This window comes from Microcaecilia unicolor, chromosome 11 (assembly GCF_901765095.1).
Source record: "Microcaecilia unicolor chromosome 11, aMicUni1.1, whole genome shotgun sequence".
Taxonomy (NCBI): domain Eukaryota; kingdom Metazoa; phylum Chordata; class Amphibia; order Gymnophiona; family Siphonopidae; genus Microcaecilia; species Microcaecilia unicolor.
Window position 1 is genome coordinate 80,226,506 of NC_044041.1, and position 24,357 is coordinate 80,250,862.

The 24,357-nt window shown below is 46.4% G+C and overlaps 1 protein-coding gene across 1 annotated transcript in view; it reads right to left on the reverse strand.

The window, feature by feature from the left end:
- The window catches only part of LOC115480934 (protein unc-13 homolog A-like), a 195,716-nt gene that overhangs the window by 78,277 nt on the left and 93,082 nt on the right, over positions 1-24,357 (reverse strand). The window contains 8 exon segments of the mRNA XM_030219919.1: positions 2,953-3,122; positions 5,442-5,583; positions 7,397-7,624; positions 9,171-9,390; positions 10,667-10,738; positions 11,595-11,600; positions 13,592-13,670; positions 14,456-14,508. Of these exon segments, the coding sequence (XP_030075779.1) occupies positions 2,953-3,122; positions 5,442-5,583; positions 7,397-7,624; positions 9,171-9,390; positions 10,667-10,738; positions 11,595-11,600; positions 13,592-13,670; positions 14,456-14,508 (970 nt within the window).

The window sequence follows — 24,357 nt, forward strand, 5'->3', positions numbered from 1 at the left end:
CCCAGCTGTTCCTTAGGGCTAGGAACTGCTGATCAGCTAGAGCATCACAAGTGAGGCATGTGTGAGCTTGAGGTGGGGAGGCAAAAACCTTCATAAAGTATTTGTGGTTGAGAGAATTTGAATGATTCCCATTCTTTTCTTCTGCAAAAAGCATTTAACTTAAAACATAGATCCTGGGGGACTAGCTAAGCCCTCCCCTGCCCCCACCTACACATCCAGCTCCTGGCCTATTGACTTCCATTGTGCTTCTTTGCCAGCTGCTAAAGTGACTGGGTTCGGCCACAGCACTACTGTCCTTTTTATAATTACCAATACTGGCCTCTTGATAAGCACCTGTTCCTTCATAGCCCAACCCCCCAGCAGCCTACACTCCCCTCCCCTCCCCTCAGGGAGGATTAGGATTGAAGGCAATTACATGCTCAAAATCATCAGGCACATTTGGGGGCACCTCAGGTTCCCATTGACTTATCACTTGCAAGAAGCATGAATACCCTAAGTACACAAAGATTATCATCAAGTCAAACATGTAGGATAACTGGAGGGAGAGGAAAAAGTGAAGGATAAACATTTCCATGAATAGGAAATAAAACAGGTGGTTGTACCAGCCTCAGCCAGAGAAATCTAGGCTCTTGACAGCAGAAGCTGTCTCATTAAACGGCAGGTAATTAGTCTGAAAATGTGCTGGAATGAGCCCAGCAAAGCGATGCCAATGATACCAAATAGAGCAAGCAGGTTTTGGGAAGAGATGCCAATGAACCTCTTTTGGGTTGGGGGGGGGGGGGAGAGTGTCACTTGCCACCTTCAACTACTGAAAAAAATGTAACAGCTCTGCAGAAAGAACGGCTTCAATTGTAACGACATTTTTGCAAATGCTTTTGAAAATCTTAAAAGGACGGATGTTTTATGTGGGCTTGGCTCAAGGCTTCAGCCCTGTGAGGTGAAAATGGATAATCACTCAAAAGCACAGCCTGCCCTGTGTTCCTGCCAGCCGATTTTTTATCTGGAGTGCAAAACATTCAGCTGAACCAATGTACAGTGTTTGCTAGAAGCTCTCCTCTTGGTCATGTGTTAAACATGTATCTAGACCAGGGTTTAAGATTAAGCATGAACAAGGGCAGCCCTTGTCACCTGGTGCTAGCGTCCTCCAGGAGAAGACTGAAATTCAAGTTTTCAGTCTGGCACAGGCACATAACAGAGCTGATGAACCTGGTCCTTGTCTGAAGGAAGGAGTGCTGTTGGAAGGAAAGAGAGGATACTAAGAGACCCTTTTACAAAGCGGCAGTAAGCCCAACGTGGGCGTACCGTGTACCATATGGAGCTACCGCCGGCCCAACGCGGGCGCCGGTGACTGTTCCAGCCCTAGTGTGCACCATTTCCCATGCTAGGGAAAATAGGGCACTATTTTCTAGCGTGACAGTTACCCAGCGGTAATTGGACAGTGCCACATGCTATCCGGCTACCGCTGAGTTAGCGCGGAAGCCCTTACCACCACCTCGATGGATGGTGGTAAGTGCTCTCCCTCACATGGCTATGCAGTAAGAGCAATCTTACTGCATGGCTATGGCTATTTTCAGCCTTTTCTACTCGCTGCGGTAAAAAGGGCAACAGCACGCAGTAAAAACAGCCCCCACTGCTAGCACAGGGCCCTTTTTACCGTAGCACAGTAAAAGGATCCCTAAATTTGGCTCTGACCTGGTGGTAGTGGCAAATAATGGCAAAGATCTAAATAACCAGGGCCCATATGTAAAATTTTGGCACTCATAGTTGTGTCCCATTTGAAACAGAACTGGCCCCAAAGAAGCAAACAGGAACAAATCTTTGGCAGCCAAGGCCTAGTGCAAGTGTATATACAGCATATACAAATATCCAGAAAACTATAATCCTAACACAGTGTTTCTCAACCCATCTGCCTTCAAACCTGATCAGGTGGGCACGGAAAAGTCCTCAGTGCCTGAGGCTCACATCTAGACCACTACTGAGGGAGGGGGAGGAATGCTCATCTCACAACAAGAGCCATCTGTGGTGACTCTTAAAAGTGTAGGAGCTCTATTCTGAGCACAGGTATACTCATGCATATCTCTCCTTCCTAGGAAAAGAATGAGTCCTGGGGTGGGAATTAACAGGCAGCAGGCAAGCCATGAGTAGTCCACATATTACACATAGCACCTTTCCCCTCCCACACCACCTCCTTTGAGTCTTTTCAGCCTCTGGTTGAGTTTTCCCTGCTTCTCTACTGTGGGCCATATAAATCCTTCAGGGCTGGCTCTCTCCCCACTCCCAGCCCGATCTCTCTCTCTCTCTTCCTCCTCCCCAGGGGTACAGCATCGCTCCTTCTCCTCTCTCCCTCCTCCCCTGCAGTCCTGCTGCCATCAACCCTAAAGCTTACAGTGCCACAGGGAGTGGGGGGAGGTAGAAGAGTGAAGAGGGAGTAATGCTACACCTACAGGCAGGGGGGCAGCAGTGGGAGGAGAGATAGATTGGACCAGGGAGTAGGGAAAGATGCTGGACTGAGGGACGGAAGGAGGGAGAGATGCTGAACTCATGAAAAGAGAAAACTTAAATACTGGACCAGGTGAGGCACTGACAGTGACGTCAGAGGCTGGGGATTTTGGAACCCTTTATTGCCAAACCCTGAGCCAGTGCCTCACCTGGTTCAATGGTTAAGCTAGCCCTGGAGTCCTTTCAGTGTTCACATTGCACACTGTGCAGAGGTTGGTGTGTCACAAACATATACTGTATTTGTTAGGTAGGCATGCCTTCGGCTTGAAAAGGTAGGAAACACTGTTATAGTATATGAACTGCCCAATCCAGCTAAAAATATCAAACTACTGTACATTGTACCTAAGGCACATATAAGAAAATTATCAATGCATCTAAAGTTTGCAAACGCATAATGCAAGCTTCGCAGCCAGATATGTCTGTTGGGAGAAATCTCCTTCCTTTCTTGGTTACCTAGGTTATACCAGACATCCATTTCCCCGCTCAGTGTCCGAACCTCGATGATCGTCTGTCCCAAGAAGTCGTCTGACTCCCGTTTGAAGCGTTGCTTGACACGGGATTTGATGTCATCATCCTCATCCCAGACACGGACCTTGATCCGGTCGGAGGAGTTATGGCACTCGCTGAAGAAAGAATGAAAAAAAAAAGTGAAAGCAAATATTGTGAGCCAAAACATTAGCTCTTTGGATTTTATTCTTCCAGGACGACAGTGGGCACGTGCACAGTGGCAAGTTTATTTGCTTAGTACAGGGGTTCCCACCAGCTCTGCAAAACAGACAAGAACCTTATGGTAGTTATTTTAGAAGCTCTATTCTTGTTTTGGATGTAGACCTCCATATTACATGGATGTCCACATCCCAATTTTACAAAGGCAGGATATGTACATTTACAGTACATCCTACCCTCCTCTCCTCCTTCCTGTACACATTAATTGATTTGATTTGCTTACTTTATTTTTTGTCTATTAGATTGTAAGCTCTTTGAGCAGGGACTGTCTTTCTTCTATGTTTGTGCAGCGCTGCATACGCCTTGTAGCGCTATAGAAATGCTAAATAGTAGTAGTAGTAGACATGATCTGGGTGTATTGTGGGCAGGACTAGGGAGGGCCCAAAATATGGACATCCAGCTCCATTTACAGAAGGGGAAGAAATATCCAAGACTAAAAAGATGCACTCAGTATTTAGACCTGGTACTGATTGAGCAGCTGTCCACTGGAGGGATTAAGGCACGACACTTTCTTAATACCCAAGTCACGCAGTGGCGTAGCCACAGATGGGCCTGAGTGGGCCCACTTAGAGCTCAGGCCCACCCAACAGTAGCACACTTTTAGCGGTAGCTGGTGGGGATCTCAAGCTCCACCAGCTGAAGACTTCCCCCTGATGTTAACGAAAATGCTACTGTCCAAGATACCAGCACTTGTGCATGCTCAGTTTTCAGCGCATGCCTTCTGCAGACTGCCAAGGTGGAAAGAAGCATTTTCCTGCCAGCTGAGATATATTTTTGGTGGTGGTTGTGGGGGGGGGGGGGGGGGGGGAGAACACTTGGTGCCCACCCAAAATCTGTTGTCTGGCTACGCCCCTGCCCAAGTGGCTTCTGTCCCCCTCCCTCTCCCCTGAATGTGAAACTAGCAAGGGATACCAGGCTCTATGACAGCTTTAGGTATTATGGATGTTCTTAATAGAGCAGCCTAATGGTTAGTGCAGTGGCCTGGAGACAAAGGGAGCCAGGTTCAAATCACACCTGCAAATCTGAAGTCTGTTCAAATGGTGAGCATTCAGGTACAGTAGATATTTTTCTGTTACTGGAGGGCTCACAATTAAAAAAAAAAATCACAAACTGCTGGAGTGGGATTTGAACCCAAGTCCCCTGATGCTCAGCCACTGCACTAACCATTAGGCTACCTCCCTGCTCTGTATGGACCCCTGTGTGTCCATTTTATAAGATGGACATTGCCATACTGCTACACAGACATCCATATCCCTTGTGACCCCCCCCCCCCCCCCCCCCCCCGTCTCTCATTCATAATTTGGAGGGTACCGTTTGGAAAATGGATGCTCCTGCTGGGTGTTTCCAGTACATGGATGTCCATCTCACATGTATTTTAAAAGAGGCTGTTCTAATACATATGAGATGGACTTCCATTTGTGAAGTTCTAACTTGGAAGTCCATATCCTTTCTAAAATGCCACAGCTCAGACTTCTTATGCGTTCGCTGAAAATACTTGCACATATTCAATAAAACCAAATGACAGTTCCAATTTACCCCCCAATTTACCCCCCCCCCCCATGTTTTTGATCCTTATGTCACAGCTAAGAGATCGATCTTATTTTTATTGTCTCTGCAGGCTAACAGAGGACACGTGCTGTCTGTCCTAGCATTTTGCTCAAGCCATAGAACACATGGGCTTCTCAGTGTAACCTCATCTCTCAGCATAGGACTTCTGATGTGAGGTAACACCATAGCAGCCAGCTCTATGAGTGCCAATTAGTACTAAGCACTTTCAGTAATGAGCAAACTCTTTCATTGTGTCCAAGCAGGAGCAATTTGCATTGCATTTGGCACTCCCGATCATTTTGAAATGTTGGTGCCTATGGGTAATTCCTTTCCTTAACATCAGCAACAGAGATGTCTTAGACAGGATTACTGCTGCTGCATGGGAGTCTGCTGTTCCTGTTCCTACCACTGGGGTTTCAACTGCAGGGGGCAGACAGGTCCTCTGGGAGTCTCCTGTGATTGAAACTATGATATTTCTCTGCCACCCCATGGTAAGAACACAGGCAGTGGACTCACATGCACCTTAGAGGGAAAATTGGTTGTGAGCAGTGTGACCCTGCTACAGCCCTGCTTAAATCAACATTCAGCAATATGAAGGAACAGATTGGCACGGAACCACAAAATCCCTAGCTATGGAGACACACTGGAAAACTCATCTTGACACTTACAAATGGAAATTCTCCTCCCAAACTGGATTCAGGTTTCCATAGATTGTTTTGGTCCTTTTTTTCGTCTTTCCCACCTGGACGGTAACGTATGGGTCACTGGAACCGGTCTTGTCCTTGGCTTGGAGACCCTGAGCACAAACAACTGCAGCACAGGCGTATACCAGTTATACACAGTCACCCACAATCAACGCACATCAAATATCATATTCACATACACACAGAGACAGGCACAAAGATCAACAACAACAGTCACAATTGGACGTGTTCCCATATACTCACATCCGTATCAGCATTGTGCACACACAGCAATCCAGAACCACACACACACACACACCAGCCCACAAATAAAAGAAAAGACAAAAATGCCTGTGGTCAAAAGAATGCATAAACCAGGTTTTTCTCATTCTATCTAGACTTTTCCTAACACTGACCAGGGTGCCCTAGATGAACCTTCAAGAGTCTGATAATTATAGCCAACAATCATGACCCTCCCTGTGGGTAACAGTGCGTGCTGATGGTTCTTGAGTCTGCATGCCTGGATCTTTTGTTTTGGTTTGGCTGCAGCTGCTCTTTGCCACCCCTCAAAAAGCTGCCACTGTAGGTGCCCGCCCACTCTTGCCTAATGGTTGATCCAGCTCTGATTAGGTCATATTAAAAAGCACTTATGCAGTCAGCAGCGCTGCCAACCTCATAAGTGATTTATAAAAATGCATGGCGGTTGAAAGAATATTATTGGATATATAGGGGCCTTTTTACTAAGCGAGTGTCTAATTTTATAACAAAGTGCTTGGGCAGAAAAGACATGTAGACACCAGGGATAGGCAACTCCAAAATGTTGGTTTTAATTTTCCAGATTATTTGTAGCATTTTTCTTTTCTTTTTCTTTTTTTTTTGCTTTGTTTTGGTTAATCTTCATTTTCCTTTCGGGGGTAATGGTGTTAAGAGTGTGTCCTCTTTGCAAATAGTGCACATTAATATCAACAAACAAAAACCACAAAGGAGGGAATCCATTAAATGGTCCTCATAATTCATGAATATGCATGAAAGAGATTTGCATATACTGGAGGCAGTGTATGCAAACCAAGTTCATGTATATTCATTGTGGATATCCTGAAAACTTGACTGGCAAGCAGTACACTGCACTCCCTCCTCTTCCAGCAGTGCTGCCTTGAAAATGGCAGCACCCAGCCATGCTCAGTGCATCCTGGGACGCGATGGGCAGGGCTGGGCACCAGCCCCTATGTTTGGCAGGTCTGGGCTTTTGACAGCTCAGACCTGTCAAACAAGTGCGGGAGGCAATCCTCCTGCACTTTACCCTATGATCAGAAATAATAGCACACATAAATTTGCATGCTATTATCTCTGATCATAGGGGCGGTGAAGCCGAGACTTGAAGCAGCAGCCTCACGAGACTTCCACTTCCATGGAAGTCTCTCAAAGCAGCCACGTGAAGTCTTGGCAGCCATTTTAAAGAAGTGGCAGCAGTGAGCAGAGCAGCGACAGCAGGCAGAAAAGAGTGGGGTTCTTTCCTGCTCTGAAGAGGCCTCTAGACCACCAGGTTCAGGGAGAGCACCCTGAGGCTCGTAGGGGGGGGGGGGCCACGACAGTGCACATAAATAAAAAAAATAAACACTTCGTCAAAAGGGGGTGGGACTAGGCAAGGAGTCGGGAAGGCCCCACAGAATTGGTCTACACAGGGCCCCTCATTTGCTAAGACCAGCCCTGAGTCTATTGAAAACTGTCCACACTCTCTACAGCTGATGTGTCTTTGGGTCTAAGTGATTGTCAGGATCTACTGTTTTGCTTTGACTGAAGCTTCTCTTTGCCACCCGTAAGAAGCTGCTTCCCAAGCAACTGCCTAGTCTGCCTGATGGTTAAGTCAATATATAGAACAGAAAAGACACAAGGAGTCATTGGGGAACTCAAGCTTCAGGAACCAAAGAGCCAATGCCCACCTGTGATGCTGATCTTGGCTGACCATTTGGAAGTGCCATCAAGCACACTCTGTTTGACTGCCTTGATCTGCTGTGCATGGGTGGCTTTCACCACAACGAAGACTTCCTGGATCAGCTCAAAGATTTCTGGCTTGTTGCGCTCCCGGATCTTCATGCGGTCCTTCAGCACCATGATGATGTTCTGGGTCCGGTCTTCAGCCCCATGCTTTGAACTCTTCTCTGCTGCTCCTGGAGAAATGAGTGTAGGGGTTGGAAGAAAAAAACACAGAATTGGTTGGAGGAAGACTGGTTTCTAACATTCCAGGTGTTTTCTTCACACAAGAGCAGAAAACCAGAAAGAACTCATGGTCCATAGTCTTAGTCTCCTACAATGAACAGAGGGCATAAGGTCTGAGCAATGAGCCACTCAGAATAATACTGTGTGATCCATACATTTCATACAATACTGATGATGCTGGGGGCAGGAAAAGGGCCATTATGGAAACCTCTGGGAATTCAGGGTTACAAATGGTCTGCAGTTTCAGCTCAGTTTGATTTGGCGTTAGAAACACTGGGGCCAATATTGAGACCATGGGAATTAGCCCAGCTAACTCCAGCGGTCTGCGGTTAGCCCAGATATTCAATGAAGGGCCATTTCCGGTGACCAGCATTGAATATTCAGTTTATTTTTGGCCAGTTTAAACTTTACTGGCTAGGTTAATATTCAGAGATTTATTTATTTATTTGTTACATTTGTACCCCACATTTTCCCACCTATTTGCAGGCTCAATGTGGCTTACATGGTGCCGGAGAGGTGATGGTAGGCTCCGGTGTAAACAAATACAAATAATAGGATTAGGTTGTGGTAGGAAAAGGTTCATGTGGTAGAAACCACAGAAAGGTTCATGTGATGGGACCACATAGAGGGAAACAAGAACAGATGAGATTGTTGGAGATCATTACGAACTGTAGTGTTGTAGTGTCGCGGAGTTCATGCATTTATGTTGGGTCGGGAGGGTAAGCCTTTTGAAACAGGTGAGTTTTTAGCTTTTTCCTGAATTGTAGGTGATCGTACGTTGTTTTCAGGGCTTTTGGTAACGCGCTCCACAGTTGTGTGCTGATGTAGGAAAAACTGGATGCGTAAGTTGATTTGTATTTTAGTCCTTTGTAGCTTGGATAGTGAAGATGTAGGTATTTTCATGTTGATGCGGATGAGTTTCGGGTTGGTAGGTCGATCAAGTCTGTCATGTATTCCAGTGCCTCGCCGAAGATGATTTTGTGAACCATAGTGCAGATTTTGAAGGCGATGTGTTGGTTAAGAGATAGTTGGTTAAGTTTAAACCGGCCAAAGATATTCCAGCTATTTAAGCAGCCCAAAGTGACCACTTGCAATAGCTGGAAATGCGCTGAATATTCAGGGATAGCCGGCTATATTGTGTAATATAGGCGGTTCTCTCCTAGCCGCTAACCAGGAATATTCAGTGAGGGATGGCGGGTTATTCCCCGCTGAATATTACCAGATAGCCAGCTAAGTGCCATTTAACTTGCCAGGTGCCTTTCCTGGCCGGTTCAATGGTTTTGAATATCGGGGGGACTAGGACTCAATATTTCTGGTACCTTTCTGAAATGAATGGATGTGCACCTGAGCTCACTGTGAATACATGAATGTCTGTAAGCTGAAAGGATGTGATCAAGGGTGAGAACCTAAAACTGGAAAGTTAGGAATAAAAGGGTTAAAATGCAATCTACTCCCTGCACTACCAGTGGAATGAACGTTTGCCAGATCTCTACTTACTCTGCAGGCAGTCGGCATTGAGCAGGTCCTGACACTTCTCATGACACTTCACTCCACACTCCGTACAGCGCATACCCTGGCGGGCAATGCCCCACAGAAGACCCTCACATTCATAGCAGTATGTAGGTGTGGTGGCAGTCCACACTTCAAAGTTGTGGGGGGTTGTACAGGAGATGGGGTAGATTAAGGCTTGAAGGGTCTTTTTGTAAACATGGTTTTTCTGAAAAGCAAGGAGCGAAAGCGCAGGTCCATTTACTCATTCCTCAAGAGCTAGCTAAGAGGCCTATGCCTAAAACTTTTCCCAGAAACAAACCCCGAGGGAACTTTCAATACATCAGCCCCCTACATGACAATAATTCAGATTTGTGCAGCAGTTTCTTTCCCAGCATGGTCATGATGTGCCTAGCAACTGAATACTTCAGACATGTGCAGGTAGGCAACTGGAAGGGGCAAGACAGAACCCAGTTTCTAAGAGGGGTAACCATCAAAATTATAGTTAAAGAACTTAGTCTTAGGGTTGGAGGAGAAGGTCATGCAGAGACAGAATTAGCCCTTACATCCCAAAAAGCTTGGCTGACTGCTTTAAACACTAGCCCCTCATTCTATAACTTGGCACCTAATGTTAGGCACCAATCCTCTAATTCTATAAAAGTTGCCAAAAATTGGGCGTGCAAATTTGGGCACATGACTGTTTGCACACGTAATTATCTAACTAGCAAGCTAATTAGCACAAATAATTGGCTTTTTAGCAAGCAATTATTGGCAGGGTCATGGGCGGAACGGGGGCGTGCCTAGCCTTTACGTGCACTGTTATAGAATAAGGGGGGGATACGTGCTTAATTTAGGTGCGAGCATTTGCACCACATTTCAGTTGGTGCAAATGGCCACGCCTACAATTATGCGTGATTGCTGGGCCTAAGCACTACTCTATAAACTGAGCCTAATTTTAAGCATGGCTTATAGAATAGCGCTTTTTTGTCACCATACATAGAATTCACCCCCCCCCCCCCTTCCACGTGTGCACATATGTTATAGAGAAATAGTACTTACATGTATCAAAGGTGTTATCAATTGGCAGTTATGCACATAAGTGTGAGGTGCTGTTTGATAATGTACACACCAAAGTCACAAAGCGCATAACTACAAGGGGCATACAGATGGGCATAACATAAACAGACCATGGGCACGTCACTGAGTGACACACACAACTTATAGAATACTATCAGTTGTGCATATTGCATAGTGCCCACAGGTGTGCCAACTTACTCCAGCCACTGATCCATCATAAGTAGGCGTGTCTACAGTTCAACACACCAACGCGGCTTTGCACTAATATTCTGCAATGGCTTAGGTGTGCCCTAAAACTGTTATAGAATTGGCACTAACTGCGCACCATTGTGGCGCCTACATCTTGACTCCAAGTTACAGAATCACCACCATGCTACACCTTCTCCTGAATAAGAACACAGAGCTCAGAAAACAGACGTATCACTTACTAGCTCTTCATTGTTTAAGGTGCTTGTCGCTAGTGCTGATGTGATTCCAGCTTTCCTGGACTGTACCAAGGACTAAGAAAATGAAAGACATTTACAGAATAAATTCTTTAAAAAGAAACAGAAACTCACGCAATCAATGTTTCATCAATGGCAGTGTGAGGGAAAGCAGAGCCCAAGAACCCCAGCAGTGACCTGTAGCCCAGCCCATAGTGAGATGAGGCAGAGGAGGCCCTTCAGGTGTTCTTGGATGGGGGTACAGGCTATCAAGGGCACATCCTTCACAGAGTGATCAGCTGATGCGCTTCTCTGCAGCACTCCAGGGCTGCCGAGAGACAAAGCCGGGCCAAGGAAAACAAAAACCCCTGCCTGCCACAGGCCCCTGTCACCAACAACGCCCCCCCCCCCCCCTCATTTTTGTAAAAATTGAGGTTCTCTGCGTACCTTTTAAATCAGTAGTTCTTCGCGGGCAGCGAGCACAAGCAGCTAGTGACTGTTAAACAATGTTCCTACCAGTCCCACCACAACCTTTCCTCTGGCCTGTTCCTGCCTATGTGGAAACAGGAAATTGCATCACAGGGAAGACTGTGCAGTTGGCATGAGAAGTGTGTATCAGTCGCTGGCTGCTCATGCTCGCTGCCGGCGAAGAACTAGTGATTTAAAAAGTACGGAGGGGGCCTCAATTTTTACAAAAACAAAACGATTCAAATCAATTCACCAAAAACAAATCAGCGAATCGATTCAAATTGTAAATCAAACAGCACTAGCACTGGGCCCTTCTTAAAGGCTGGGCCCAGAGAATCTTGCCCCCCTCCCCTCAGCAGCTTTGCAGCACTCACAGCAATAACTTCTCAGCACATTCAGTCTGAAGACAGGCCACAAACTGCAGGAAAATGGGAATCATGAACCAGATGAAAAGAGGGATACTTACCATAGCCTGTAGACAATGAGGGCAAAAAGGAATTGAGAACACAATGAATAAAGTTCAGCATTTAAAACACTGGAAATATAAATGCTATCATAGATACACCATTCCCGATATATTTAGAGAAGATAAACCCCCCTCCTCCCCCTTCCCACTCAAAAAATCGACAACTTTCTCACTTGGTAATCAGGTTTCTTGAAATTCACTCATAACTTACTGGATATAAACCAGACCCTAGGATCTTTATAGACAGAAAGCCCATAGCAGGGAACAGACAGTGTACTCTCCCTAATACTGATCCCGGCTGGAAGGAGACCCTGTAAGGGTAAAGGGGTGTTTCAATCCTCAGATCAGCTTCTGCCTTTCTGCAAGGATAGTTTTCAATAATGAAGACAGGGGTCCACTGGGAACCGGTCTGAGGAGTCTAAAGGAATTTTCTTTTATTGATGAAGAAATGGACATTTGTTTTAGGAAAAATATTCCTTCTGTTAAGTTGTGTTCCATTCTAAATCTTCCAAACTACTTGAAAATCAGCATGTTCACTGCTGTGCTTAGGGTATCATCTCCGTTGCCCAGGCACCTAATACATAACCAAAAATTATAACCATCAGGGGTGTGCTGGTAAATTTTTAACAACGGGCTCTCTCTCCGGGCATAGCCAGCCCTGAAATTTTTTTGCGGGGGGAATACATGCCTCCCCTCCCTTGTGCGGGCATGCTAGGCATACCTTTGCCGAGCCCTACCAGCCAATAAATGGACTGCCACCATTCTCTGCTGCTTGTTTCTGGCTCTGAGCAGCATGATGGAACCTTCTTGCGCTTGAATGAAAAGTCCCAGCCTGATGCTCAGTGTCAGAAACAAGGAGCAGGGAGCAGTAGCAGTCTATTTACTTGGCTGGTGGGGCCAGCATCACTGCCAGCAAAGTAAAAGAGAATTCAGGAGGGGGCCCAAGCCCACATTTTGGGATTCAGTTGTTAAAGTAGCCATGGGGAGGCCTACTTTAACAACCGGCTCCCAAAATTCTTAACAAACGGCTCTCGCGAGCCTGTGAGAGCCCGCTCCAGCACACCACTGATAACCACCCTCAGTATGTAGGGGTATTTTTGCCATAGCCTATTTGCCCTCAACACACATGTATACACAAATCCAAAAACACCAAAAGCATTTTGAAAAACATGTACAGTCTCAGCAAGAAAGAATTTGGTGTCATTCATGAGGGTGGTTAGCTTAGCTTTTGCATCATGGGACCTATGGATTTGTAATTCCATTTTTTTTTTTCTAACAGCAAAACATCAGGGGAGTAGCTATGGATGGGCCTGGAGGGGTACCAACCCCTCTGGCATTGGGTCAGGTCCCTCCAAAATTTATCACAGCTGGCAGGGATCCTCAGGCATCACCAGTTGATTTGCTCCAGAGCCCATTTATTCCAGCGTGTAGCTGGCATCACAAGCACATTGGGGCCTCTCACGTGGCCATGTCCCGGTCATGATCTCGTGAGGCTTCAGTGTGCCAGCTGCATAGTAAGGGAGGAAGACAGAGCGGTGAGGAGCAGAGTGTCAGGCTCCTACTGCTAACTGATGCCATCATAGGTGAGTAACATGCAGCAGTAGTAACCTGGGGGGGGGGGGGGAATGGAGGACAGGCCTAGTACCTCACAAATTAACCTTGAGCCCCCCTCCCCCTGAAATTGAGCACTGGCTGTGCCACTGCCTTGGATTCCTCAGGTGCTTGGTATCACTCACAGTCCTCAAGGGCCACCAATGGTCAGGTTATCAGGATATCCCTAATGAATATGCCTGAGAGAGATTGGCATGCCTTCTGCTTCCATTGTGTGCAAATCTCTTCACACATATTCAATAGGGATATCCTGAAAATCTGACCCGTTGGTAGCCGTCAAGGACTGGGAGTGAATTTCACTGGCTTGGGTCAAAACGAGCATGTATGAGCCTGTCCTTGAGGGGCTGAAGCCTATTGATTAAGCATTAGGAAGAAAACCCCTTTACCAGGTCGCTAACGAGGGGAATTGGTTTCCTCTTCCGTATATCCGGCATGCTGTCTATGATTATAAGCCCGCCTGCAGGCCTGGAAAAGGACAAAAAGAGCAAAGAAAAGTTGTTTGGTATGGCTATTTTAAAACTGAGTATATAATTTTGTACACCGTACTGAACACAAGAATATTGCAGCATTTAAGAAATAATAAATGGAAATGAAAGGAACCAGCTGAGATTGAAAAAAACAAAAAACAAAGAGCAAAAGCTCTTATTTAAAAAGAACAACGTGAAACATCAAACCTGCTTAACACTTCAACTACAATTTTCCAAAGCCCACAGAAGCTCATACACTTTCACAACTATAGACACAGGACTTTATGAGATTTGGGGGGAACAATGTTCATAAACATAAGGAGGGTTTGATGATGTAGTGTGGGTCACTGTTATATATATATAACACATAAAATAATACACAATAAGAATTTTAAAAAATTACAGAGCTTTCAAAAACAGAGCACCACACCAAACTCTTAAGTTTTATTCTCTAATGAATACAATTGACAGAGATTTACCTACAATAAAGATAGTAGCCATGCAAATCTTTCTCATGCTTATTCATTAGGGATATCTGGAAACCTGACCTGATGGCAGTCCTTGAGGACTGGGAGTGAAGACCAAGCATCTATAGCAGGCCTCCTATTTATATGGATACCACCTCCATTGTATGTAAATCTATCTCATGCATATTCATTTTGGATATCCTGAAAACCTGACCTGTTTGCTGCACTTGAGGCCTGAATTCCTGCATCCTTAATCTATTGGATGGGGATATGTCTGCTGCTTAATACCATCTCCTTTCTATACTGCTCTACTCACCCGCCTTTGAACCACAGGGATTTTGACATCTCCCCTGCTCCTTCTCCTCTGGCCTGTAAGAGAGACAGAAGTTCCTGTTTTAAATGCAACTGTATAGCAACCTCCACAGCACTGTTTCAAAGGGAGTGCAGTGCATGAAAGGGAAGTGACTTTTAGGGGCCCTTTTACTAAGCTGCGTAAGCATCTACACAGGCCCAACGTGCGCCAAAATAGAGTTACCACCCAACTACCGCATGGCTCTTGCGGTAATTTCATTTTTGACGTGCATCCGCTACGCGCATCTGACAAATATTTTTTTATTCTCTGACGCGCATAACGGACGCTCGCCAAGTGGCACTAGTGTTATTTAAAGTTGGCCCTTGAAATCAGGGATTCTACTCTAGCCAGGGCCGCCGGGGGGGGGGGCAGGGGGGACAAAATTCCCCGGGCCTCCAAGGGGGTCCCGGCGCTGGGGTCAGGCCACCAGCGCTGCAGTCCCCGGTCTCACCTGCCTGCCCTTGGCTCTGTTGACAGCCCCCCTCCGTCCGCCACCGGGCCCCCTGCATTCAAATTGGCAGTGCCTCACCTCCGTGTGAAAGCGGCAAATCGCCTCCCGTCGGGCCCTCCTTGTGTCCCGCCCTTGCAGAAACCGGAAATTACATCAGACGAGGGCGGAACACAGTGAGGAAAAGCCCGAAGGGAGGCGATCTGCCGCTTTCACGTGGAGGTGAAGCGCTGCCTATTTGAATGCAGGGGGCCCGGTGGTGGATGGAGGGGGGCTGAAGACGGGGCTGGAGGTGGGAGGGTGAAGACTTAGGACTGTGGAGCCCATGGCCTGAGATGGGGGGGGGGGGGCGGCAGCGGCGGGGGAGGGGCGGCCTTGCCCTGGGCCCGGCTTAGTCTCTCGGCAGCCCTGACTCCAGCTATTGCAGTAATTCTTATGACAGCCAGTTAAGAATGGGACCAAGTGATTGCTCAATCATTAGCGAAGGCTCCTTCATGCCAGCATCATCTCCCATTTTAGATGGAAACCAAACGAAGCAGATATATATGTGGAAAACAATATTTAATGGATACAAGTCAATAAAATTAGCAAGCCCGACACAGGCCGTGTTTTCCACGTATATATCTGTTTCGTTTGGTTTCCATCTTGGAGTTTGCAGATCGATTACCCTGCTGTTTTCTTGGATCATCTCCCATTTTATACTCATCCTAAACAAGGGTCTGATACCGCCGGCCATTGGCCACAGAACAATGCAAAGCAAAATAGTCACACAAAAATGGACTTTTTGACCACTGTGAATTGTTCGCCAATGAAAAAATGTCTTTTCCTACTTCTACAAAAATATATTACTGTAAATATATTACTAAGGGGCTCTTTTACTAAAGGGTGTTAAGCCCTAGCATGTTTACAGCATGAGAAAAAGCTTACCGCAAAACGCTAACAGTATGTTTATTTATTTTTTAAAATGTTTTTGGGAGGGTTCATGTCATGGGCGAGGAAAGGGAGTGGAAGTGTTATCCAGCTAGCGCATCCACATTAACATGCACTAACTGGATAATGCAGACTTAACGTGGAACACTTACCTCCTGATTCTATACAGTTTGCCAAAACTTGTACATGCAAATTTAGGAGGTCTTTTTACTAAGGTGCGCCAAACGTGGCCTGCACTGGTGTAGACACGTGTATTGTACACGCACAGTTCATTTTTCAGCGCATCTGCAAAAAAAGGCCTTTTTTTTGGTCGAAAATGGATGTGCTGCAAAATGAAAATTGTCACGCATCCATTTTGGACATGAGACCTTACCACCACCCCTTGACTTAGCAGTAAGGTCTCACGCATTAACTGGGCGGTAATCGTCGGCACACATATAATGCCAAGTACTACCTGGTTAGCGCCACACGCTAAAAATTTTCCGGTGCGCCTACTAGACACGCATACAAAATAAAATTACCGCCTGGGCCACGAGGTAGCCGGGTGGTAGGTCCAAATTGGCTTGCATTGGACACATGTGGCGCCTATGCAGCTTAATAAAAGGGCCCCTAGGTGTGGTTCCAATTTGCACACACAATTTAATTGAATAACAAGCTAATTAGTGCCAATAATTGGCTTTTTAACAAGCAATTATTGGCACTAATTAGATTTGATTGGGTGTTCCGTGCTTAAAGTTAGGTGCAAGATCTGTGCCTAAAATATATGCGTGGCCTAAAAAAGGGGGCGTAGAAAGGGAGCGGTCATAGGCGTTTTAGCATGGAATGGGGACGTGGTTTTCAGTTACGCACGTAATTACAGAATAAGAGTGCTTCGCACGTAAATTTAGGAATGGGCATTTGCAACAAATTTTTGCTTAAGTGCTATTCTATACACCGCCCCTAACTTTAGGCCGGCTTATAAAATACCACTTGAAGCAGGATTCTCAGTGTTGATTTTGTAGGAGCCGTTTCGCAGAATCTAGCCCTTAGTGTCTCCTAAATGGAAAAATTAGCATGGGACTCATAAAAATATATCTTTTATGTCCTAATTATTGCTGCATTTAGGAGCCCTTTTAGTAAAGCTTAGCGTTCACTAGCAGCAGGGGTGTAGCCAGACTTCGGCGGGAGGGGGGTCCAGAGCCCGAGGTGAGGAGGCACATTTTGGCCCCCCCGGCCTCGCTGACACCCCCACCATTGCCAACCCCCCTGCCGCTACCACCACCACCACATTTGACCCCCCCTGCCGACGACCCTCTCGACCCCCCCTCCCACCGCCAACCCTCCCCCGCCGTCGCTGTCGCCTACCTTTGCTGGCAGGGGACCCCAACCCCCACCAGCCAAGGTCCTCTTCTTCTTTCGTTCTTTTTCTGAGTCTGACGTCCTGCACATTGTACGTGCAGGACGTCAGACTCAGAAACAGAACGAAGGAAGAAGAGGAGCTCGGCTGGCTGGAGTTGGGGTCCCCTGCCAGCAAAGGTAGCAGACAGCGATGGCGGGTTGGTGGCGGGAGGGGGGTCAAGAGGGTCGTCGGCAGGGGGGTCCAGGGCCAAATCTATGGGGGCCCAGGCCCCCGTGGCCCCACGTAGCTACGCCTCTGACTAGCAGAAGTGGAGGGGCATTTTCGATATGATGTCTAAGTCAGACTGTGGATGTTTTGCGCTATGGAGCAGATTCTATATATGGTGCCTAGATATCTGCATGGAATAGGCATGTAAAGTAATTGGCGTAACAAGCCAATCAGCAGTTTTAACAATGCTTAACAAGCAATAATGAGCACTAGTTGGCAATTATCACAATTTATGTGCGGAAATCGCTAAAACGTATTCTATAAAGAACTGCGCCTAAATTGTAAAGCGCACAGTTCAAAATACACACGTGTAGTCTAAAAGGGGTGTGTTTATGGGCGTTTCATAGGCATTCCAAAATTTCTGCACATAATTACAGAATACGGGTTAGTGTGCCTAAGCAGATTTACACCAGGTTTTTATTGGCATAAATGGGCGTACATAGATTTAGCCGCTACAGTGTCGACTAAGCATATTCTATAAACCGCGCTTAAATCTTATAGAATACGCTTAGTTCTGTGCAGATAATTTAGGTGCCATATATAGAATCTAACCCTAAACATCCCAAATCCAAATAAGAAATATGTCCAACCGGCATCTGAAACTGAACATGGCTAAGACCGAGCTCCTTGTCTTTCCACCCAAACCCTCTTCTCCTCTTCCCCCACTTTCCGTCTCTGTTGACAACGCCCTCATCCTCCCCGTCTCTTCAGCTCGCAATCTCGGAGTCATCTTCGACTCCTCCCTCTCCTTCTCTGCCCATATCCAGCAGACAGCTAAGACCTGTCGCTTCTTCCTCTTTAATATTAGCAAAATTCGCCCATTCCTCTCTGAACAGACCACCCGAACCCTCGTCCACTCGCTCGTTACCTCTCATCTTGACTATTGCAACCTTCTTCTCGCTGGCCTCCCGCTTAGCCATCTATCCCCCCTTCAATCTGTCCAAAATTCCGCCGCACGTCTTATCTACCGTGTGAATCGATACTCTCATATCACCCCTCTCCTCAAGTCGCTTCACTGGCTCCCGATCCGCTACCGTATACAGTTCAAGCTTCTCCTATTGACCTTCAAGTGCACTCAATCTGCAGCCCCCCTTTACCTCTCTACCCTCCTCTCCCCGTATGTTCCCACCCGTAACCTCCGCTCTCAGGACAAATCACTACTGTCTGTACCCTTCTCTACCACCGCTAACTCCAGACTCCGCCCCTTCTGCCTCGCATCACCTTATGCCTGGAACAGACTTCCCGAGCCCATACGTCATGCGCCCTCCCTACCCATCTTCAAGTCCTTACTCAAAGCCCATCTCTTCTCCCTTGCTTTTGGCGCCTAACCACCTTCCCTACATAGCTTATAACCTTTAGATTGTAAGCTACCTACATTGACTACATAAGTTGTAAGTTACCTACACTGACTACATAGTTTGTAACCTTTAGATTGTAAGCTCTCTTGAGCAGGGACTGTCCTTCCCCATGCTAAATTTGTACAGCGCTGCGTAACCCTGGCAGCGCTATAGAAATGCTAAGTAGTAGTAGTAGTAGTAAATATAGCCATTTTTGAAACAGTAAAAGTCTATCTTTATTTATTTATTTTTTTAAATGGCCACATGCTAGATGATTTTGTGCTCTGTGCGTTTAAATTTTTGATCTATTAAAAAAAAATGTCCAAGTGCAAAACGCACATAATCAAGCCATTGAGATGTAGGAGGAGCCAGCAATCTTAGTAGTCTGGCCACATGGACATCTTAGGACAGCAATGGGGCACCCTAGGGGACACTGCTGTGGACTTCATATAACAGCTCCCAAGTACACATCTCACCATTACCCTCTTATCTTGTCTGCGAGCCCTCCAAAACCCACCCTAAACCCACCACACCTTACACCACTACAACAGCCCTTATGGGTGAAGAGGGTCACCTATATGTGGGTACAGTAGGATTTTGGTGAGTTATGGAGGGCTCATACTTTCCACCACAAGTGTGACAGGTAGAGTGAGATAGGGGCCTGGGTCCCCCTTTCTACAGTGCACTGCACTGACCACTATTCTACTCCACGGACCTGCATGCAGCTCTAATAGAACTGGCTATAACATCTGCAGCTGTCACAGAGGCTGGTAAGTAATATTTTTATTCACATCTTTGGGGGAGTAGCCTAGTGGTTAGTGCAGTGGACTTTCATCCTGGGGAACTGAGTTGAATTCCCACTGCAGATCCTTGTGACCCTGGGCAAGTCACTTAACTCTCCATTGCCCCTCCAGGGACCTGCATACTGCTGTCATGGAGCTGGGTATGACATTTGAGGCTGGCATACAGGCTGGCAAAAAAAGTTTTTAAAGTTCTTTTTTTTTGGTGGGAGGGGGTTAGTGACCACTGGGGGAGTCAGGGGAGGTCATCCCCGATTCCCTCTGGTGGTCATCTGGGCAGTTGGGGCACTTTTGGGGGACTTGTTCGTGGAAAAAAAGGGTCCAATAAAAGCAGCCCAAATTCTCGCTTCTGCCGCCCTTCTTTTTTCCATTATCGGCCGAGCGCGCCCATCTCTCCTCGGCCGATAAACACGCCCCAGTCCCACCTTCACCACGCCTCCGACACGCCCCCGTCAACTTTGTTCGTTCCTGTGACAGACTGCAGTTGGAGGCACCCAAAATCGGCTTTCGATTATACTGATTTGGCCGCCCACTGGATAAAGGCGCCCATCTCCCGATTTGGGTTGAAATATGGGCATCTTTCTCTTTCGAAAATAAGCCTGCAAGTCCCATTTCCCTTTCCCTTCCCTTATTCTTTCTAAAAACAGGTCTAGATCAAATTGTTGAAGTTTTTAGCTCTAGGTGTTTTCATTTTGTTCCATTATGGCTATAAAAATCCAAGTGTTAGGCACACCCTAAGCCCATCCTAATTCCTCCCCTAAAACGCCCCAACATGCCTCCTTGTGATTTGGATGCACTGCAGACGAATTGCTTAGTTAATGTCAGCAAAATAGGTTTTGAAAATATTGATTTGGACGTTTTTGAGAAGAAATATGTCCAAATGAGGCTTTATGAAACTTTTTGGACATTTTTCTCTTTCAAAAATGAGCCCCTTAGTGTACATTAAATGCTAAGATGCCCATAGGTATAAAATGGACTTCTTAGCATTTAGCATGCACTAAACTTTGGTAAAAAGGCTCTTAAATCTGGGTTTAGCGTGCAGGAGACTCCTGCGTTATAACACATTCTGGTTGATATTTAGAATTAGTTAACTAGCCAGAAATGTCCACTGACCGGTTAAATTGCTTGTTCGGGGCCATCTGCTAATTTTCAGTGGCACTGAAGAGGTTATCGCTGCTGAAACTTAGCAGTTAGCACCTAAGTGAAAATGGACTATTCCGGGGGGGGGGGGGGGGGGGGGGCACAATGGGCACTTGGCCAGTTCAGCATTTAATTGGCCTGGGTAACCGCAAAAACACAGCCCTATCTTTACGTGGCAAGCCATGGCCACTTAAGTTCTGAATATCAACTTAAGCAGCCATGTGTTAGCCGGTGCCGTATAAACCGGATATTTAGTGCCAAAGCTTGCACATGGCACAGCATTGAGTAGCCAGGAAAAAGACGGATAGCAGTCAGCAAAGCACTCTCAACCCCCAGCTGAATGCCCAGATTTTAACACCTTTTAGTATAAGTGGAGGAGTGGCCTAGTAGTTAGAGCACCAGACTTGCAATCCAGAGGCAGCCAGTTCAAATCCCACTGCTGCTCCTTGTGATCTTGGGCAAGACACTTAACCCTCCATTGCCTCAGTTACTTAGATTGTAAGCCCTCCTGGGGCAGAGAAATATCCAGAGTACCTGAATGTAGCTCACCTTGAGCTACTACTGAAAAAGGTGTGAGCAAAATCTAAATAAATAAGAGCCCCTACATTTTCCTCATTAAAAAAAAAAATTGTGAGAATTTGCCAAGAATTTCACTAAAATTTGCCATGCTTCCTAGTTCCTGACAAGGGTTTTATATCTATCTTTCTATGGCGTCCTTTCACTAAGCCATGGCAAAAAGTGGCCTGCGGTAATGTGGGCACGTGTTTTTGGTGCGCGCCAGGCAAGATTTTAGTGTGTCTGGGAAAAAGGCTTTTTTTTTCAATGGGCCAGGAAAAGGGCCTGGGGTAGAACTGAAACCAGCGCATGCCTATTTACAGCCTCAGACTTTAATGACACCCATTGATCTAGCGGTAAGGGCTCGCACATTACGCATATGGTGACCGGTCAGCGCACGCCAACTGTTGATTAATGGTGGAAACGTCGCACGTGGTAGAAAATAAAAAAATAATTTGTCCTGGCAGTATGGGGGAGGCGTGCCATATCCAAAATTACCACCAGGGGAACGCACTAGCCTATTTTGGCACGCATGTAAAGCCTACTGTACCTTTGTAAAAGGGCCCCTATGTCTGTATACATATAGAGATATCTCTCTATATGAAACGCACCGGCAACGTTCTATGAGGCAAACTTACCCAGCATTCCAAGTTAAGTTGTCATGGTCCAGATCAGTTTTCCACCATGAGTGCTTGCCCCACCCTCACGTCACAACGTGATGACGTTTGGGGCGGGGCTATGACACTCAACAAATCCCCAGTTCCACCACCCTCTGACGCTCCACCCCCCCCCCCCAAGCACAAAGAAAAACAGCGACCTACGCAGATCCTCCACCCCCCCCCCCCCCCACGGAATGCCGAACGAACACCTGATCTGCCGTGAACAACACAGAGGGTAAGTCCAGCAACAAGGGGAGGGGGATGGTAAGGAAAGTGCCTTGCTAGCACCCGTTTCATTGGCCTCAGAAACGGGCCTTTCTTACTAGTAGATATATAGATATATAAATACATAGATATAGATCTCAGTGGTTCCCAAACCTGGTCCTGGAGACACCCCAGCCAATCAGGTTTTCAGGATATTCACAATGAATATTTATGAGAGAGATTTGTATACCCAGGAGGCAATGCATGCAAATCTCTTTCATGAATATTCATTGTAGATATCATGAAAATCTGACTGGCTGGGGTGGGAACCAATGATTATACATATAATCTATATATCGCTATATCTATCTATCTCTATATACTTTTTTTTTAAGACCCCACACCAAAAAAAAAAGAGTGGTGATCCCTCATTAGACTCAGTGGGAAATAAAAAATAAAGTGTTTTCCTTTGCTCACCTACCTGTCCTCAAGCTCTGCTGTTCACCACCATTGGGAGAAGGCAATGCATGGGAAGGAGAATGAGGGCTGTGAAAAAACTGAAAAGAAAAAAAGCCATTTGAAATGAAAAAGAAATTTAAAAAAATATACAAAGCCCTGGAGAGCAAATCAGAATGAAATGAAAATGGGGGAGGGGGGGAGGGAAAGGAAGAATGGAAGACAGATTATGAAACTTGAGCAAAAGAAAAATACAAAAGAAGAAAAAAAATTAAAAATTAACAAAAGAACAGTGCCATGAACATCATTTCACAAACAATAAAATAAGTGGATAAATGGGAAAAATAAACAAACCTGAAGGGATGAACCAATGCACCCCAATGAAAATCTGGAGCCAGCTGCAGGACTTCCATTTCAGCCTTAAGAAGGATGGTTTAGGACCCCTCAACAACTGACTCCAGTTCTTTCAGGATAAGTTGATCAAGTTCCAGTTTGCTCTCCCGTGCAAGGTGGGACTTGTAGTTCTTGCTTTCTTAAGAAAATCAGGACTACAAGTCCATGAATGCAGCAGGGTATATCCAAGACTGGAACCACCTTTTTCAACAGCAACAAAGCATGGAGCCAATTGGTGACTTCCTACAGTTGAGTTGAGCATGTGTTCCTCAGGGTGCATGATTCCCAAAGGCTTTGTCTGCAGAGCTTGGGCCAGGTGTAAAATGATAACTGCAGAAGAAGGGTAAGAAGGACATCTGGCCCCCACGATTTCTTTCCGCATTCTGTATACTTTCACCTGGAGGTAACAAGACTGTGTGAGCTCATCTGTTACTTTACTTGATATTTTGTAATGAAAGATGATATAGGAAATCTAAATAAACAGAAAAAGGAAACACAGAGCCCGATATTCAAAGTGATCTAACTGGGCAGGAGAGGCTGCCACCGCTGCACTACCTGGACAGTGCCAGGGCAGTCCAGGACAGAGTCTTGGCAAAAACCAGCACTTGTCCAGCACCAGCAATATTCAATACTGGTGCCCAGATAGCTAACTGGGCAGATAGAACTATGTGAAAAGCAGTTCTATCTTTAAATAGCTAGCACTGGATATCAATGAGTGCTGGATGCCTTCCAGATAGCAGCCTGAAGTCCTGTGGTCACCCATTCAACCCCCCCTTCCCAAAGAGAACTGCCATCTCATCCTTCCCCATGGAAGAGGATCAGGTCCTCTGACTCAGATCCCCCCTCCCTGCCTCCCTCACAGACCACCCCCCTCAAGAAGAGAATCAGTCCCCCTCCCAACTCAGAGCCTTCTCCCTGTCCCCAGAAGAGCATCAGGCCCCTCCCATCATGTCCCTCTCCCAGATCCCCCTGGAAGAGCCTAGGCTCTCTGACTCTAATCCTCCCTCTCTTCCTCCTGGAAGAGCATTGAGCCTCCTTGACTCAGACTCCCTCCCTCCGGAAGAACTTTGCCCCCCCAACTCCAATCCTCCTCCCTTCCTTTCTCCCCCTCTCCAAAGGCATAGCTCCTCCCAAGAAGGATCTCCCACCCTCCCCCACTGCTTGTAGGCCCCCTGGGTCTACCTTTACGATTCCTGGTGTCTAGCAGATGAAGGGCAAGAGTGATGCTCATTTACTCCTGCCCATCGCAGCTCCTACTTCAAAAAGGCTATAGCGACTCTTGGGAAGGGGGAAAGGAGCGAGGTAGAGGGGATACAAGTTGGGGGGGGGGACATGATT